General features: G+C 43.7%; 1 protein-coding gene across 3 annotated transcripts in view; it reads right to left on the reverse strand.

Moving 5' to 3' along the window:
- LOC310685915 (17-beta-hydroxysteroid dehydrogenase 13-like) overlaps positions 1–14,111 on the reverse strand; it is a 162,010-nt gene extending 147,899 nt beyond the window's left edge. For 2 of the 3 annotated variants that reach the window (XR_014515601.1, XM_083459030.1), the window contains exons 1-5: positions 13,481–14,111; positions 10,786–10,893; positions 5,364–5,495; positions 3,798–3,904; positions 2,530–2,667 (exon numbers count right to left, since the gene is read on the reverse strand). Coding sequence is in view for 2 of the 3 variants with exons in the window: in XM_083459030.1 (XP_083315156.1) it covers positions 2,530–2,667; positions 3,798–3,904; positions 5,364–5,495; positions 10,786–10,893; positions 13,481–13,738 (743 nt within the window). In the remaining variant the exon portion in view is untranslated. Of the gene's footprint in view, positions 1–2,529; positions 2,668–3,797; positions 3,905–5,363; positions 5,496–10,493; positions 10,716–10,785; positions 10,894–13,480 lie in introns of those variants that run through there. The other variant, XM_083459031.1, reaches the window with a different exon arrangement.
- Between the last annotated feature and the right edge of the window lie 4,574 nt (positions 14,112–18,685).

Below are 18,685 nucleotides of genomic sequence, written 5' to 3' on the forward strand. Positions count from 1 at the left end.
TTGAGACTTGCTCTACTCAACAAGCCTTGCATAGGAACAAAGGAAACTGTGATACGAGCTGTCTGTGAAGCACAGTATTGTGTATTCTGATAGCAGCTCTCCAGGATTTCACATAGGATTCTCTCCTGGTTCTTTTTCAAGATGTGGGGGATTGAAGTAGGCTTGTTTGCATGCGTAGCAGAAGCTGAACCACAGCTTAGCATTTATGCCATTATGCTTCTGTTCTGGGCAGCAGTGGAGCAAGCCGATTGGGCGCCTGGGGCAACGCGTGTGCCCTGTGCCCAGGGACAAGGTCAGCTGCCCACGGGGCGAGGCAAGCCAGGGCAGGACACTCTGCGGGGCCACCAAGGAGTCTGCCTGCCTCCTCCCACTCAGCCGCCCGACAGCTGAGGGGGAGGCAGCGGGCGGACTATTTGGGGCAGTGTGGAGCCCGTGGGCACCCAAGCCATCATGTCACTCCCAGGAGAGACGCGTGGCTCAGGTGTGCTGCAGGCCCCACGATGAGTGCCGCCTGGCATTTTGTCACCCTCAGTAGCGACACCTGGGGCAACCCGCCCCCACTGCATCCCGCTTCCTCCACCCATTGTTCTGGGCTCCAGCTAGTTCCAAGAGGAAGGGCTGAAGAGAATAATAATAATAATAATAATAATAATAATAATAATAATAATAAATTATTTATACCCTGGCTGGGTTTCCCCAGCCACTCTGGGCAGCTTCCAACAAAATATTAAAATACAATGGTCTGTTAAACATTAAAAGCTTCCCTAAACAGGGCTGCCTTCAGATGTCTTCTTAAAGTCTGGTAGTTGTTTTTCTCTTTGACATCTGGTGGGAGGGCGTTCCACAGGGCAGGGGCCACTACCGAGAAGGCCCTCTGCCTGGTTCCCTGTATCTTGGCTTCTTGCAGTGAGGGAACTGCCAGAAGGCCCTCGGCGCTGGACCTCAGTGTCCAGGCAGAACGATGGGGGTGGAGACCTTCATGTATACTGGACTGAGGCCGTTTAGGGCTTTAAAGGTCAGCACCAACACTTTGAAATGTGCTTGAAAACGTACTGGGAGCTAGTGAAGGTCTTTCAAGACCAGTGTTATGTGGTCTCAGCGGCCACTCCCAGCCATCTGTCTAGCTGCCGCATTCTGGATTAGTTGTAGTTTCCGGGTCACCTTCAAAGGTAGTCCCATGTAGAGCGCATTGCAGTAGTCCAAGCGAGAAATAACTAGAGCATGCACCACTCTGGTGAGACAGTCCATGGGCAGGTAGGGTCTCAACCTGCGTACCAGATGGAGCTGGTAGACAGCTGCCCTGGACACAGAATTGACCTGCACCTCTATGGATAGCGGTGAGTCCAAAATGACTCCCAGGCTGCGCACCTGGTCCTTCAGGGGCACAGTTACCCCATTCAGGACCAGGGAATCCTCCACACCCGCCCGCCTCCTGTCCCCCAAAAAGAGTACTTCTGTCTTGTCAGGATTCAACCTCAATCTGTTAGCCCCCATCCATCCTCCAACCGCCTCCAGACACTCACACAGGACCTTCACCGCCTTCACTGGTTCTAGCACTCAGGTTTGGAGCCAAGTACCCCAAAGTGGTATTTACCTGGTCCATGGAGTCATGAAGAGTCGGACACGACTAAACGACTAAACAACAACAACAACCCCAAACTTTCCATTAGCATTTCAGATTGTGAGGTTTAAACACCCCCAATGGACAATATTACAGGAAAGTCAGGACCTGACTGCCAGCTCTTAACCTGAACACTTTTAACATTATATTCCCCACACCTCCTGTTTTTGAGAAGAGCAATCTGCTTTCTAGCACAAAGTATTCAGGCTCAGAACTGGCCACTACAAAGCTTCCTTTTGCAGGATAGGTGCTACACCAGCCCCAACTCAGTACGGACAATGAGAATTGCATTAGCAGAAGCACTGTGGGTTAAACCACTGAGCCTCTTGGGCTTGCTGATCAGAAGGTCAGCGGTTCGAATCCCCGTGACGGGGTGAGCTCCCGTTGCTCAGTCCCTGCTCCTGCTAACCTAGCAGTTTGAAAGCATGTCAAAGTGCAAGTAGATAAATAGGTACCACTCCAGTGGGAAGGTAAACGGCATTTCCGTGTGCTGCTCAGGTTCGCCAGAAGGGCTCAGTCATGCTGGCCACATGACCTGGAGGCTGTACGCCAGCTCCCTCAGCCAATAAAGCGAGATGAGCACTGCAACCCCAGAGTCGTCCACGACTGGACCTAATGGTCAGGGGTCCCCCTTTACCTTACCCTTCACAGAACACTTATTGTTTGTAACACAGGCTGCGTTCACCACCACCACCATCAAGAATTTTTCCATTTCGCATGTCAGATGTGAATTGAAATAAGCACAAGGTTGGTGCATGCTACTGCACACCATGTTCTGTCTTCCGAGAGAGAACCTTAGAACTTCTCACTGCTTAGAGAAACTGGAAAAAGGCGACACAGATGCATCAAAGAACAGTTAATGCAATGGGGCAGGTGGATACAAACTCCCTACCCTTATTATCACTTACCTTGCCTTAAGGAGTTTTACAGAGTCAGTGTTCATAAAAACAGGGCACATGCATGTTGTTTCAATCCCATCCATTTTCAAAAGGCTCAGCTCCGCTTTCAGACTCTCATGAAATCCCACAGCACTCCACTTGCTTGAACTGAGGGAGGGGCGTGAGGTGAGGTTAGACACGATTTATGGGGAAATAGATGTCTTAGTTTTTAAAGCATTTATAATCCGCTTAATTTTTAATATATCTTAAAAAAACCTGAAGTGGTGTTTGACAAAATAAATAAACCGACAGTATCATTAAAACAAACATAAAACCTAAAACCATCACAACAGCAGTATAAAAGCATATAAAAACAAATAAAACCCCACGTTCAATGGAATACGCTTCAAATCAATGAAATTCAAACAAATTAGAAACAGGGTCTTATATGGGGCAGGGAAACCCCATGTAAAATAGGTGTGAGAAGAAGTCAGCATTGCGCTAAGGCAACCATTTTGTAAAGGCAAGCATTACCGCTTGCTAGACAGGACAACTCCCTCCCCCCTTCGCTCCCTATATACACTGTTCTGGGTTTTTCCTCCAAGCCAATTTCAGGGTGTTCTGAGTTGGGGGCACATAGGGCAGAGCCCTGTTGTGAAAATGGCAGTCCTTCCATGGGGCTTTTGCCGATGAGGCGCCTTCTCTGAATCCTGCCTTACATCTTTGCACAATGTCTGAAGCAATTGGTGGTTGCTGCTTCCCATACAGCGAAGGGAAGGGCATTCCGTAGGACAGAAGAGAATGGTGGAAGAGAACATTTTTCAGGTCGCCGCCCTGTGATATTCTTTCATTTATGCTTATTATGGTATAACATACAAAATGGTTTCCCCCCCATCTCCTTAAAAGCACATAAACACACACACATCCCTTTATTTCAAATGTAATCCCTTCTTTTTTAAAAGTAAGACCTTTTGCAAATCAGCACACAATTATTATTTTTGAAAACCAATCTGATTTTTATTTTAATTAGCTAAGACCCTGATTTTAATTAGCTAAGACCCTGACTGGGAATGTAGAGGACCTGCAAAGTTTGGACCAAGAACTCCATTTTTGAGCGGCCAAATTGCCTCTTTCTTGGGACTTTCCTCATGTGCTTCTCCCATGTGACTCAGGAATCCGCCATGTTAGCTAAACAACCCTCTAAACCAGTGGCTCCCAAACGTACAACAATTGTGGACCCCTTTTGAGCTGAGCTTGAACTTGCTACCCTGATAAAAGAAAACCACAATGATTCATACCTGTAGCAAACCATGTATGGAATGCCTAAATGCCCAGCGAATGAAGCAACCGTGACAATATGTCCGTGATTGTTTTTAATCATTGGTGTCAGGAATGCTTTAACTGTCTTGAATGCAAATTAAAACAAAGAAAGAAAGAAAATGAAAAGTTAGAAGCTAATGGTTCCAAAATGTTTTGTCAGAAATCTGTCTGGGGAAGCCTTTGCCCTCCAGATGTTATTGGACTCCAGTTCCCATCAGCCTTAGCCTTCACATCATATGGTTAGGGATGATGGGAGTTGTAGTCCATGTGAGTTGGTGACCCAGAGGGCCAAATGTTCCCCAGGCCTCATATAAGAACTACAATTAGGAGGAAAGACATGAGAGTGAGCAGGTGGACCCTGGACCATGCCAATATCTGGAAGTAACCTGCTGTTTGCTGAAGGGACTATAGCAGCATTTGCCAATCCAGCATAGCCAATGATCAGGGATGATGGGAGTTGTAGTCCAACAACATTTTGAAGACAAAGAGTTTACTATCTCTGGGTTAAAGAAATGGAAAAAAGGGAGGATCCTTGATCACCTCATAGGATCCTCGTATGGCAAACTGAAAACAATCAGAAACTTAAGGTTTATTAAGTTTGTTTTATTAACATTTGAGTGGTGTCCCACTTTTTATCAAACTGTTGTATGACTGAGACTAAGCAATGAAGATTTTATATTTTGTGAACATTTTAGAGATCCTGATCCCCCAACTCCACAAGTCTCCAATTATTATTTGCTTCCATGGGTGCTGAACATTTCCATGAAAGAGGAAGGGGGTATAGTCAGTCCAGCACAAATTTTTAATAGATTCATGTAACTGATTAATCCCAGGGGTGGCCAATGTAGTGCTCTCTAGACATTGTTGGACTACAACTCTCATCATTGACCATGCTTGCCGAGGGTGATGGGAGCTGGAAGTCTAGGGCTGATTTACTCGCATGGTTTTTCAAGTTAAGGAAGGGTTAAGGAATGGTTTTCACAACGTAGATCATGGGTAGGCAAACTAAGGCCTGGGGGCCAGATCTGGCCAAATCGCCTTCTAAATCTGGCCCACGGACAGTCTACATGAGTAGAATGTGTCCTTTTATTTAAAATGCATCTCTGGGTTATTTGTGGGGAATTGGAATTCATTCATTCCCCCCCCCCAAAAAAAATATAGTCCGGCCCCCCACAAGATCTGAGGGACAGTGGACCGGCCCCCTGCTGACAAAGTTTGCTAACCCCTGATGTAGATGGATACATGACACCCTACTTTTTACCTTGTCTTTTTATTGCTTAATTTTTAACCGTTTTATGCTTCTATATTGCATTATGAGCATAAAAAGTAGGACGTCATGCCTCCATCATACCACAGTGTTGGGAGCTGGCCATGTACACAGCTGGAGAATAAAGCGATGGTTGGCTTCAGTTTCCAGGAGAGTCCCAAACCAAGAGAAAGGAAGCAGGTAGAAGGAAGCCAGAAAGGTAGAGGCTGAAAAATGGAGATAAACTGGAGGGGGGAAGGGGAGCAGATATAAATTCAATAAGTAATAATAATATTACCCAGAAATGAGCAAGAACGTTAATGTCGAACATGTTCTGGATCAGCTCATCCTTGGTTGAACACAGTACTGCTATTTTTGTTGCTGCAGCGTTATTTATCAAGATGCTCACATCTCCAATTTCTTTTTTCACCTATAACAAATTTAAAAGCACTAATGAAAGAAAAGCAGCCTTCTTTAAGAACTTAGAAATAAAGCTGATGGAATATCTGGAAGACAAAATAATATTAATCAGGGATTTAAATGAGTAATTGACCCGCAATTAGATAGGCCTGGAGGAAATAAAAACCAAGAGAAATTACCATCCACCTTTCTAAAAATGAGTGAAAATTTAGATTTAGTAGATTCATGGAGATACAAGCAAAGAATAGAGAAAAAATATACATACTATTCCAAACCAAAGAAATTGGCTAGCAGGATAGATGCCATTTGGCTTTCCAAAGAGCTGCTAAGAAGGATTGAAGAGGTACAAATTCTACCAAAAACAATTTTGGACCACAGCCTGGTTTTGTTGAGAATAAAACCAGATTGGACAACAGGAATGCGGAAATGGAAACTAAATGAACTTCTATTGAAATATGAAAAGATAGTAGAGGGTGCAAAAAAAAATTTGAAAGGATATTTTGAATTGAACAACAAATAAGTTAGTGATGTAAGAACAATATGGGATGTGAGCAAGGCGGTCATCAGGGGATATTTTATAAAACAAAATATGATATTAAGAAAAGAAAGTGAAAAAGAAAAAACAGAATTGTTGGAGGAAATAAAGGAAAAAGAAAAAGAATTAAATAAACAACCAAGCGATGACAAAATTAAAAGAGAAATTAAACTATTGCAGGCAGAATACAAATCAAAAATAGAGCAAGAAATGGAATTGAATTTGAGAATGGGTAAACAAAATAATTTTGAGTTTGCCAACAAACCAAGTAAATACTTGGCATGGCAACTCAAAAAGAGGAGAAATGAAAAACAAGTAAATAGAATAAAAATAAATGAGAAATGTATAGATGATCCTAAGATAATAATGCAAAAATTTGTAAAATATTATGGAGATTTGTATAAGAAAGAATTAGATATAGGGGGGAAAGTTGAATATTATCTACATGAACAGAAAAACCCAGAGATTAAGAAAGAGAAACTTTAAATATTGGATGCCCCAATAGCAGAAGCAGAAATTAAGAAAGCTACCCAGAAAGTTAAAGTAGGCAAAACACCTGGCCCAGACGGCCTCCCAGCGGAATATTATAAAAAAATGGAAGCAATATTAATTACACCACTTACTGAAATAATGAGTAACATCTGCAATCAAGGGAAAGTACTCGATTCATGGAAAGAAGCATACATAACCGCCATACCCAAACAGGGAGGGGACCCAGAGTTAATGACTAAGTATAGGCCAATATCACTTTTAAATTATGATTACAAAATCTTTCCTAACATATTGGCAAATAGGCTCAGAGAGGTCATTAAAGATGTTATTCATCCAAATCAAGCTGGAATCCTCCCTGGCAGACAAATCTCAGGAATACAAGAAACATCATAGACATATTAGAATACCCAGAAGCAAATAGTGATAAAACGGCAGCTTTACTACTACTTGATGCTGAAAAGGCATTTGATAATGTCTCTTGGTTCTACATGAAAAAACAACTGGAAATAATGAATTTTGGAATACAATTTAAGAAGGGAATAGAGGCAATATATGAACAGCAGATGGCTGGACTTCTAACAAATGGTAACCTCACAGAGAACATCTCCATCAGAAAAGGGACGAGACAGGGATGCCCTCTGTCACCCTTGTTATTTATAACAAGGCTTCGTGTTGCTTTTGCTGAAGCCTGGAGAGCGAGAGGGGTCGGTGCGCAGGGCCAGGGCCCCTCTCGCTCTCCAGGCTTCAGGGATAGCCGCCTGAAGCCTTTGGAGCGCAGTGGGAACTCACGCTGCACTCCAAATGCTTCGGGTTCCTTTTGCTGAAGCCGGGAGAGCAAGACTCTCCTGGCTTCAGCCGAGAGGGAGAGTTGCGCAGCCCCCCTTCAGCCAAGCGGGAGGAGAAATGGAAGGGGCTCCGTTTCTCCTGCCGCTTCGCTGAAGGGGCGCTGAGCAGAGAGGGGGAGATTTTTGTTTCTTGTTCTCCCCCTCTAAAACAAGGTGCGTCCTATGGTCGGGTGCGTCCTATAGAACGAAAATTACGGTAATTTTTATTAAAGGAAAAATATCTCATGAATCTATGAATATCTTTTGGGATGGGAAACAAAAGAAGAACAAGTCAAGTCAGTTATAGTGAAATGAGCACATGATTTTGGATACAACATATATATGAACCAATGGGAGAGATTGTGGAAGGCAGATATTAAATTCACAGCATGCTATAACCTTTGGGAGAACATCATGAAGATGTTATATAGATGGCATCATACCCCCTTGAAACTAGCGAAAATGTATAAAGGAGGGTCACTGATTTGTTGGAGATGTAAAATAGATGTGGGGTCATACTACCACATGAGGTGGACTTGTGCAATCATTAGGGAATTCTGGGATAATATCCATAATGAATTTAAGAAATTACTGTATTCAGACTCACTTAAAAAACAACAACCAGAGATCTTTCTTTTAGGCATTTTACCATTAGAAATTAAAAAAGAAATAAGACCACTGTTCATGTATGCCACCACAGTAGCAAGAATTCTTGTGGCGAGGAAGTGGGAAAACAAAACAATACCGAGAATCACAGATTGGCAGATACTCATGTTAGAATATTTACAACTAGCAAAACTGACGGGAAGAGTTAGAGGAGTATTGAAGCAGAAAATATTTGGAGAATGGAGAATATTGAAGGATTATATAAGATCATATTGTACCAACCACACCATATTAGCAGAACTTGAGTGATACTTGTAAACACAACAAATACTGTTTGTAGGGTAGATGGGAACAATATTAAAGAATATAAAACTGTTCAAAAAAACCAACAGTATAAGCAGTACATTGAGAATGATTGAAAGACTTGTTTTCTCAGAAGTCTGGTTTATTTAAGTATTAATTAGGAAGATTAAGATTTTTTTTATGCACGTAAATCTGCTTTTTCTTCTTTCTTCTTTCTGTATTTTCTTCTTTTCTCTTTTCTTAATTGTTTTTTCTTTAATTTTCTTTTTGTGGTTTGAGATTGTAAATTCTTTGTATATGTGTGTAATTTAAATTAATAAAGATTAATTTTTTAAAAAATAAAGAAATAAAAGGACAAATTATTATGAAACTTCACACAGAGTTCAGTGCTAGATTGGCACATGATAAGACCATCCTCACCCACAACTTGATTCTAGATGAAGGGGCTGACCTTCAATACTATTTAATATTCATAGGAAGCAGTGGGAAGTGAGAAGGATCAAGGTGTGATCGGTATGCTGATGACACCCAGTGGCCATGCAATGCTTGGGTTGGTACCTGGATGCAATAAGGAGAAACAAGCTGAACTTGAACCTTGGCAAGCCGGAAGCACTGTGGGCGTATAGTAATTCCCATTTCTGAGAAATTGGTATGACAACAATGATTGCTGCACTCTCCCTGAAGAAGCAGGTTTGCAGTCAAGGGGTACTTCAGTGTCTGGCTTTGGTACCGGGTAGCCCCAGTGGCTACAAGTGCTCTTTGTGACCTGAGACTTGTACAACAGGTACGGCCATTCCCAAACTGTTGGTGCTGACCTTTAAAGCCCTAAACGGCCTCGGTCCAGTATATCTGAAGGAGTGTCTGCACCCCCATTGTTCTGCCCGGACACTGAGGTCCAGCTCTGAGGGTCTTCTGGCGGTTCCCTCACTGCGAGAAGGCAAGTTAAAGGGAACCAGGCAGAGAGCCTTCTCAGTAGTGGCACCCGCCCTGTGGAACGCCCTCCCCCCAGATGTCAAAGAGAAAAACAACTACCAGACTTTTAGAAGACATCTGAAGGCAGCCCTGTTTAGGGAAGCTTCTACAGTGGTACCTCGGGTTACATATGCTTCAGGTTACACACTCCGCTAACCCAGAAATAGTGCTTCAGGTTAAGAACTTTGCTTCAGGATAAGAACAGAAATCGTGCTATGGTGGTGCGGCGGCAGCAGGGGGCCCCATTAGCTAAAGTGGTCTTCAGGTTGAGAACAGTTTCAGGTTAAGAACGGACCTCGGGAACGAATTAAGTACTTAACCTGAGGTACCACTATAATGTTTAACAGACCATTGTATTTTAATATTTTGTTGGAAGCTGCCCAGGGTGGCTGTAGAAACCCAGCCAGATGGACGGTGTATAAATAATAAAATATTATTATTATTATTATTATTATTATTATTATTATTATTATTATTATTATTATATAAAGCCTGGGCACAGTAGTCCATGCACTGCTTACTTCAAGACTGGATTACTGCAATGCACTCTATGCGGGGCTTCCCTCGCGCTTGATCTGGAAGCTGTAGTTTGTGCAGAATGCTGCAGTGCAATTGCTGACAGGGGCGAGAACCCTATCAGCATATAATTCCTCTGCTCAGAGACCTGCACTTGTTGCTGATTTGCTACCAGAGCAAGTTCAAGGTGTTAGTGTATATAAAGCCCTTAACAGCTTGGGACCAGCTTCCCTGTGAGATAACCTTACCTCACATATGCCCACTTAACCTCTTCGATCTGCAGAACTGGTACTGTTACAGGTGCCACACAATACCCACTCTGCATTCGTAAGAAATTTCGTGTGGCAGCACCCACACTTTGGGACTTCCAGCCTATTGACACTAGGCAGGTGCCATCATTGCACTATTTTCAGAACCTGCTAAGAACTCTTTTGTTTAGAGAAGCCTATCGAGACATTGTAGAGTGTTGACATGTTTTTATCTGGTTTTTAGCAGACTGTATTGTTGATGTTTTTAAAAAATGTTTTAAATAGCTTTTTAAAAACTTTAAAAAACTTTGTTTTATTATTATTATTTTGGTAAAGAATAAAGGTTTTATTACAATCAAGTTTTATGCGACTTGTGAAAAGTTAAATTTATTTTATCATTCTAAATAAAATATTTCAAAAGGTACATTCGATGAGGGTGGGGGAAAGAGGCTGTCCTGTGAAAGAACTCCAGCTTTTCCAGCACAGGCCTATTTATTTATGATGTTTCTAACCTGCTGATCCTCTGAGTTGCCAGGAATGACAAGCATGGTTCCTCGTCCTTATTTTCTTCTTACAACTCTGTGAGGTAGATCAGGTTGGCTGAATGGGGAATTTGAATCCAGCTCTCTATATGCCTAGTCCAGGACTCTGAGTGCTACACACTACTCTGGACGTTCCGTGCTCACTTAATGCAAAACAGGCACACATCTCCTCCTGTGCCAAGTGTTGGGGAATATGCAAGGTCATCCCACGATGACCCAACAGGCTTGGAAAAAGTTTGGAATCATCTCATAGGAATCTTACTTGATCTGCAACACTGTAGATTTCCGTCCTGTTCCTGCAGTCCACGACAAAAGCGTGTGCAATGGCACCCAACTTTCTGCATTCCTCAGCTGTTTCCTCAACACCTTCCTAGCAGGAGAAAACATCTATAAACATCTATAACCCACAGGTATGATGTTAGCATATTCACGGCATAAACAAAAGACCTGTACAGGGAAGCCGTGCTGCGTGTGCCAAATTTTAATGAACCATAGTTTAATATACAACAGAGGGAAGGGAAGCAAAACTGGGGCAGGAATAAGCAGTGGGATGTGCATTTATTTCTGTTACGCAAAGAGTGGTTTCCTTCTTCCCTGTGTTAATTGCACTGCCAGGGGTGCAGCTAATAAGCGAGGGATAGACAACACTACCAAACCATTCTACGTTCTAAATCTTATATAAATAATCCAAAAATTGGGAGAACAATGTACAAGATCTACTGCAGAAGCCACAAACAGAAAACTCATTCAAATTGTGTCCAAAAGGAAGGTTCAGTCTTTAAAGTTCCTTTAGCCAGGTTCCTGTAGATATCAACAAAGTTAAGTTTGATCAAACGAAGTGTCGGTGATGTTATGCACAAGAGTTACACAGGGTGCTGGAGTTTGTCACCTGTTTTGCCCATAAAGAGTCTCAGGCTTCTTCAGTAAATTCTCTCTCAGGAAATTCTCCCTCAATATTTTGGGTATTTACATACATTCACTGGTGATATAAACCAAAACCTGATTAACCTTTAAACATTCATTATATAATTTCTGAGAGGATAAATACAAAAATTAATATTTAGAACGTAGAATGGTTTGGTAGTTTTTTGTGTGCCGCTTATGTGCTGCTTACTTTATATTGATCTAATACGAGAATACTACGAGGGACACAGATGGCGCAGTGGGTTAAACCACAGAACCTAGGACTTGCCGATCAGAAGGTCGGCGGTTCGAATCCCCACAACGGGGTGAGCCCCCGTTGCTTGGTCCCTGCTCCTGTCAACCTAGCAGTTTGAAGGCACGTCAAAGTGCAAGTAGATAAATAGGTACCGCTCTGGTGGGAAGGTAAATGGCGTTTCCGTGTGCTGCTCTGGTTACCCAGAAGCGGCTTAGTCATGCTGGCCACATGACCCGGAAGCTGTATGCCGGCTCCCTCGGCCTATAGAGTGAGATGAGCGCCGCAACTCCAGAGTCGGCCATGACTGGACCTAATAGTCAGGGGTCCCTTTACCTTTACCTTACTATGAGAATTGGCAGCATAGGTTCATTTCTTCAATAAACGAGGGATAGGCAGACCTGAAGCAGGAGGCAAGAGGTAAAAGAGAGCAGAAGGGAACATGTGGCCACATCTTTCTTTCTCTCTAGGGCAGGCAACAAGGTGTAGCAGTCCTCCAGCCCACCCCAATCCTCAGCTCCGATTATTTTAAAGCACCTAATAATGATTCCTCTCCATCCGGAAGGGACAGACTTTGATCATCTTTGGTAATATGGCACCCTGAGCGAGGCCAAGATTTGGCACCCCAAAATGAATCTTCTCAGTGATGGGTGATCTCAATTTTGCACCCCTTCGGTTCGGCACTCCTTTGCGGGAGAACCACCCGCACCACCCAAAATCCGGCGCTGCATCTGGTGTTGGGCACCAGGCTGTCATCTGAAACACTCTGAGGGATTTTCAACACACACACACACACACACACACACACACACACACACACAGAAATGTCCATGCAAACAATTGTATCCCTTCCTTGGTCAAAAGCCAAAGGCTGGCACTGCAGCAGGAATCTTGCTGGAACAACCTGGGATAACTGGACGCCTTGTCAAGCCTTGGCAGTGCGCGCACCGTCAGCAGCCTCCCCCCCCCTTCCCAAGGAACTGTGGGATTTGTGTCTCTCTGAGGGGAATAGGGGTCTCCTCAGAACTTTTAGCCAGTGGCGTAGCGTGGGGAGTGCAAGGGGGGCCAGCCGCACCGGGCACAACATCTGGGGGGGCGCGCTCGCTGCCTCCAGAGTTGCCGAAGAGCCTTGGGCGCAGGCTGTAGCAGAGCCCCATGTCTCGCGGAACCGACGAGCTGTGCGCGCGCCCGGGCTGAAGGCATCTGGCAGGCAGCGGTCCCCGCGCGTAAGGGCCACGGAGGACGCGCCAGGCAGCCCCTCCTCACAGCCCCGCCTCCGCCGCCGCTGCTGCAGCAGCTGCTGGGCCATGTTGCATTTTCCTCGCCTCTCTGCCCCCCTCCTTCTCCGGGCAAGCGGCGTCGTTTGGGCGGCAGCGCCAGCGGCAACTCGCCTCAGATCGGCAGGTTAGGGGTTAGGGGGGGCGCAAATTACTTGCCTTGCCCCGGGTTAGAGGGGCGCAAATTACTTGCCTTGCCCCGGGTTAGGGGGCGCAAATTACTTGCCTTGCCCCGGGTTAGGGGGCGCAAATTACTTGCCTTGCCCCGGGTGCTGACAACTCACGCTACGCCACTGCTTTTAGCATTCTTAACAAATGGCAATTCACATGATGCTTTGGGGGAAGCCATGGCTGTTTAAAGTATGGTACTGCTTTAAATTAATAGTGAAGACATGGCCTTAGGTCTGGTTTGCAAATTTGCAAGCCCTGTAATAATTTGAAAGCATTTTTGGACGCTTCACTGCAACATTTACCACTACCTGTTGATACTCAGAATTGAGGGTAGAATAATAACACACACCTACCTTGTTGATATCCCAAAGAACCAGCTTGCTTTGGCGTTTGGCAAACTCATGGGCTGTTGCTCTTCCAAGCCCGTGGGCAGCTCCGGTGATCAGAACAATCTCTCCACAAACAGATTTTCTCCTTTTTGGAATAAAGAGTTTCACCAATGCTTCCAAGAGTGAATAAATGCATATGACTAAAGTCTTGAGGACTAGATGGATGACAAGCACCACCCTCCATATTAGAGGCTTTCTGCCCTGCAGCTGCTTATTGTGCATTCTGGCAAAAGAAACTCTTCAGGTAGCTAATGCTATAAAGAAGCAGTGAGTGCACATGAATCCTTAAAATGCAAGGAGTTGGCAGTACCCACGCCCTGAAGAATTAGGATGGCTGTTCCTCTTGTTATCAGCTTCAGAAGTACAGCTAACAAGAATATGCTGCAATAGTCACCTCTGCTGCAACATTCTATTGCGTATATTCACAAAGGCAGCCTATGTGTTACTCAAATTTAGAATGTAGGACGTGATGCTGCTAGGTGTAGGAAAATCTGTCCACTTCAATGTCTCTCAGTTTCTCATTTTCCCAATCTAAAATTCAGTTCTCTACATTTCCACATCAGTTTCCAAATATATATATTTAAAATGTCTCAGGAGTATTTGCCAGCATTTTAGTGCAAAATTCTCCTGATGTACCGTAATTTTTGTATGTGGTTGTACCTAGTACATTCATTTTTGCAAAGCCATTTCCCCATATGTAATGCTTTGTGGGGAAGTTATTTTCCCAAATATATGCATCTTTTTTGCAGACTTGATCTTCACATATGCATTTTTGTACACTTAATTAGGATGGTGAACTACATTTAGAAGTGTGACTTTCTGGGAATGGAATTCTGCGCTGAAGAGGATTTCTTATTTACCGCCACTAGTCAGACTTTGGTGCACGTAAAACGGCAGGAGCGATAAGTAGTATTTGTGGAATATTGATTTATAACTAATGATTTTTGTGGGCTGACAAAGTGAAGAGTAACTCGGCTTGACATTTGGGAATATGTTCTAGTTAAATAAAAGTCTAAGCAGGAATTGAAGTATGTACAGCCGCTGGGAAATGAAGAAGGAGGAAAATAATGATAAAATGCTGAAACATTTTACGTATTGAAATGGAATTAGGAAATTTATGTTACACTGAGCAAGTAAAGGAGGGAAGAGAAACACCCTGAAAGTAAGATGGGAAGTCAACTTTTAAAGTTTGTACTAAATTTAAATTAATTTGTTGTTAATTTGTTATTTTTTTTGAAAAGCAATAAAAATTAATTGGCATAAAAAGAGAAGGATTTGCTGCATTCAGCAGCAGGGATTGCCTTGCAAGGTCCCACAAATATTTGATCCTACTCCAACACTTAACAGCTGTTTGAAGATTGTGGCTGGTCTACATTATGCATACTTGGGAGATGGCAAACAACTGCAGAATGTGCCATATGCTTCTTGTGACTGTTGCAAATATAAGATCAGCCCCAGGCTGAGGTTCCACAGCTGAACTGCTCTGCCCATGTTTTCTCCTCATGTTCCTCCAAAATCGACTGTCCCGTAGTCTAAGCCAATAAAATTCAAGCCATTCCTCCTTTGAGATCTTGAGCGCCATGTTTTGAAACAAGTGAAGTACAGTGGTACCTCAGGTTACATACGCTTCAGGTGACAGACTCCGCTAACCCAGAAATAGTGCTTCAGGTTAAGAACTTTGCTTCAGGATGAGAACAGAAATCGGGCTCCCGCGACGCGGCGTGGCAGCAGCAGGAGGCCCCATTAGCTAAAGTGGTACCTCAAGTTAAGAACAGTTTCAGGTTAAGAATGGACCTCCAGAACGAATTAAGTACTTAACCTGAGGTACCACTGTAACACACATTTCCTCATAAAAGGGGGGCTGGGTTGAAAGAAACAGAGTCTTAAGTTACCTAATTGTACCACTAATCAAATGGCAAGATTCAAATCCCCAACTAAACTTAAGCCTGGAAATGGTAGAAAGTAAGAGGAACCAAAATTGCCAGATGCATCCTCCATCTGGATTTCCCACCAGAGCTAGGCCTCCTTGTGTGTAAAAGTGGAAGGAAAGGTCACCAGCTTGGAGGTTGGTTCCTTTGTCTGAAGTGGTGATGGAGAGGGTGGCTTTCAGTCTTCATCTGGGTCCCTTGAAGAGAGAGCCATAACTGGCAGTGTGTCTTGATCTAACCTGCCAATTTTGATACATGGAAAGCCAAAGTATGGTTCAAAACTCAGAAAACAACCCATCCTGTTTCATTTATAATAATAATAATAATAATAATAATAATAATAATAATAATAATAATTTATTATTTATACCCCGCCCATCTGGCTGGTTTTCCCAGCCACTCTGGGCGGCTTCCAACAGAATATTAAAATACAAAAACCTATTAAATATTAAAGGAGCTGGACTTCAGTGTCTGGGCAGAATGATGGGGGTGGAGACGCTCCTTCAGATATACTGGACTGAAATATACTCAGAGTCGCAAAGTGATTTCATGCTCTTTATTCAGCTCATAGTGGTGAGGAGGAATGGAAGTCCCCTCAAAGTATCTGCTTTATATACATTATTTACACAATGGGCTGAACGTGATTGGCTAATTCCGGACTTCTCCTGTAAGCCAATCAGGTTGTGGATTCACTTCTATCTGGAGCTGGATTGGGTGGCTCCTGCCGACCAATCATACTGTTGCATTGTTCTAGGACCAATCAGACTGCTGCATTCTGAATCCTATTGTTCTAGGACCAATCAGACTGCTGCATTTTGGATCCTATTGTTCTAGGACCAATCAGACTGCTGCAGTTTGGATCCTATTCAACTGAGTACATAACATGGACCGAGGCCATTTAGGACTTTAAAGGTCAGCACCAACAGTTTGGGAATGACCGTACCTGTTGTATAGGTCACTAGAGCATGTACCACTCTGGCAAGACAGTATGCGGGCAGATAGGGTCTCAGCCTGCGTACCAGATGGAGCTGGTAAACAGCTGCCCTGGACACAGAATTAACCTGTGCCTCCATGGACAGCTGTGAGTCCAGAATGACTCCCAGGCTGCGCACCTGGTCCTTCAGGGGCATAGTTACCCCATTCAGGACCAGGGAGTCCTCCACACCTGCCTCACACATTTCCCCCAATGTGTTCACCAAGCAAAAATAAGTTGAACAGGTAGCGTTTTACTGTGCTTTCTAGTCACATTTCCTAACTCTGTGAACAAAAGACAAATGATTAAACCACCTCTAAAGTTAGTTATGCACATATTCACCTATTTTGCAATGTTTACTGCCCCTTAGCAAATATGTTATTTGGGTTGATTCCAAAGTTTCTGCAGGCACATTTTTTTTTAGTTAAGTAAACAAGGTAGGCCAGAGTTGGACTGAGGGGAAATGTTTGGGAATTGTGTTCAGATAATGTTTTTCACCCCCCCCCCCCATGTTTTTTGATCAGAAATCCAAGTTCAAAACAAATGCATGGGGGACAATACATTCTCATATATTATTTACTTCTTGCCTAGGGTAGCAGTATATATTAGCCTAGTGCAGGGGTCTGCAACCCGCGGCTCCGGAGCCGCATGTGGCTCTTTTACACCTTTGCTCCGGGGCGGATACTAGCGAGGGGAGGAGGCGCATTGTGCACCCTGACACTCCCCGCTGTGGCGGGCACTGTATGGCTGTGACGTCGCATGGGGGCGGTGCGTGTGTTAGTCATGCACCGTCCCGACATCACCTTCCCAGTTTTGCGGCTTCCAGGTTTTTTTTCTTCGGAAACGGGTCCAAGTGGCTCTTTTTGTCTTAAAGGTTGCAGACCCCCGGCCTAGTGGGTTAAAAATAGTGTCTCCTTCCGTTTGCCTCAAGGAAAGTCATAGAAAAAAAGACCCCCTTCTCCCTTAAGATGTACTTTGAGTTTCTTAGCCATTTAAAAAACCATAAATTAGTAAACCATCTCTTGCTTCATTGTATCTCCTTGCTTTGACACACAGGCCCCCAAAGTTTTAATCGCTTCATTCTATGATTGGCCTTTGGTTTGGTCTTCCACCAGTTTCTGAAATTTTGGGTACTTGCCTCAGCAGAAGAGGGTTGTTGAGCTTTTTTTGGGAACATCTCAAAAATGTGGTGTCCCCCCATAATTTTTCTTTAAAAAATCACCCTAGTTGCCATATGCCCAGGTTTTTCCTGGACATTTTGCTGATTCAGCAAAAATCTGCCCGGACGCCATTTTGACAGTCTGATTCCCGGACACGTCCAGGAAAACCCAGATGTATGGCAGTCCCAGACAAGGAATTCCTGGGCTGACTTCCACAAACCAGGTTGGCTGACCTATTGAAGAGCAAATCTGTAAACATGACAAATGGTGTTGATTCGCCGTCTGAGAAGAATCCTTTTGCCTGAGGAGACAGATGGTGCCAGGGGAACTGGGTGTGAGGTGACAGGAAAAGGGAGTCTTTTAGCAAGGTGTTCTGGGAAGAAGAAATGAGAGAAGAAAAACTGGGATCCATCTTAGGCAGGTTGGCTGAAGGCTGGCTAGGAGAGATCCCTTGGACTCCAGGGCTGCACTGCTGTAAGAAGCCCCTCTTGAAATAAAAATGCTGAAAGTGTAAATAGGCGAATAAACCATATTTCTTAAAGCTACAACAGTGTCCTCCGTGTCTCAGTTCTCCAAAGGAACACAGGTCCAGGGAACCCCCTGTGATCTTGCTACTGCTCTTCAGAAACAGGGGGAGGCCCCCAACTCTTGTAACACTGAGCATTTTCAGGGAACCAGGAAGACACTGAAGGAATTAGAGATGGATGAATATGTCCATTTTGGTTTCTCTCTCCTTGTTTTTCTAAGTCGAAGTTCAGTTCTCCACATTCCCACATCAATTTGCTATTTTTTTTAAATGTATTTTTATTAAAGATTTTCGTGGTTTACAAAAGTATCTGCAATCCTCTCTCTTTTTTTTTCTTCAAGTAACATTTTTTTACAGATCAGTTTCATTTGTTGAGACATTAGGAAGAAAAGGGGGAAAGAGGTGGAGGGGGAAAGATGGGTGGGGTTGGGTGGCGATGTTTCTATTATACTTAATATATGTGGGGTTTTGTGTCAGCGTCGCTTGTGCAGGTTCTCTGCTATTCACTTGTGTTTCTTTGGTGGTGAGAGAGGTTGGGGTTGGCCTCGGGTGTGGTTGTTTGTTTGTGATTGGCTGTGGTGA

This window comes from Podarcis liolepis (genome assembly GCF_965112155.1).
Source record: "Podarcis liolepis genome assembly, chromosome: 9".
Lineage (NCBI taxonomy): Eukaryota > Metazoa > Chordata > Lepidosauria > Squamata > Lacertidae > Podarcis > Podarcis liolepis.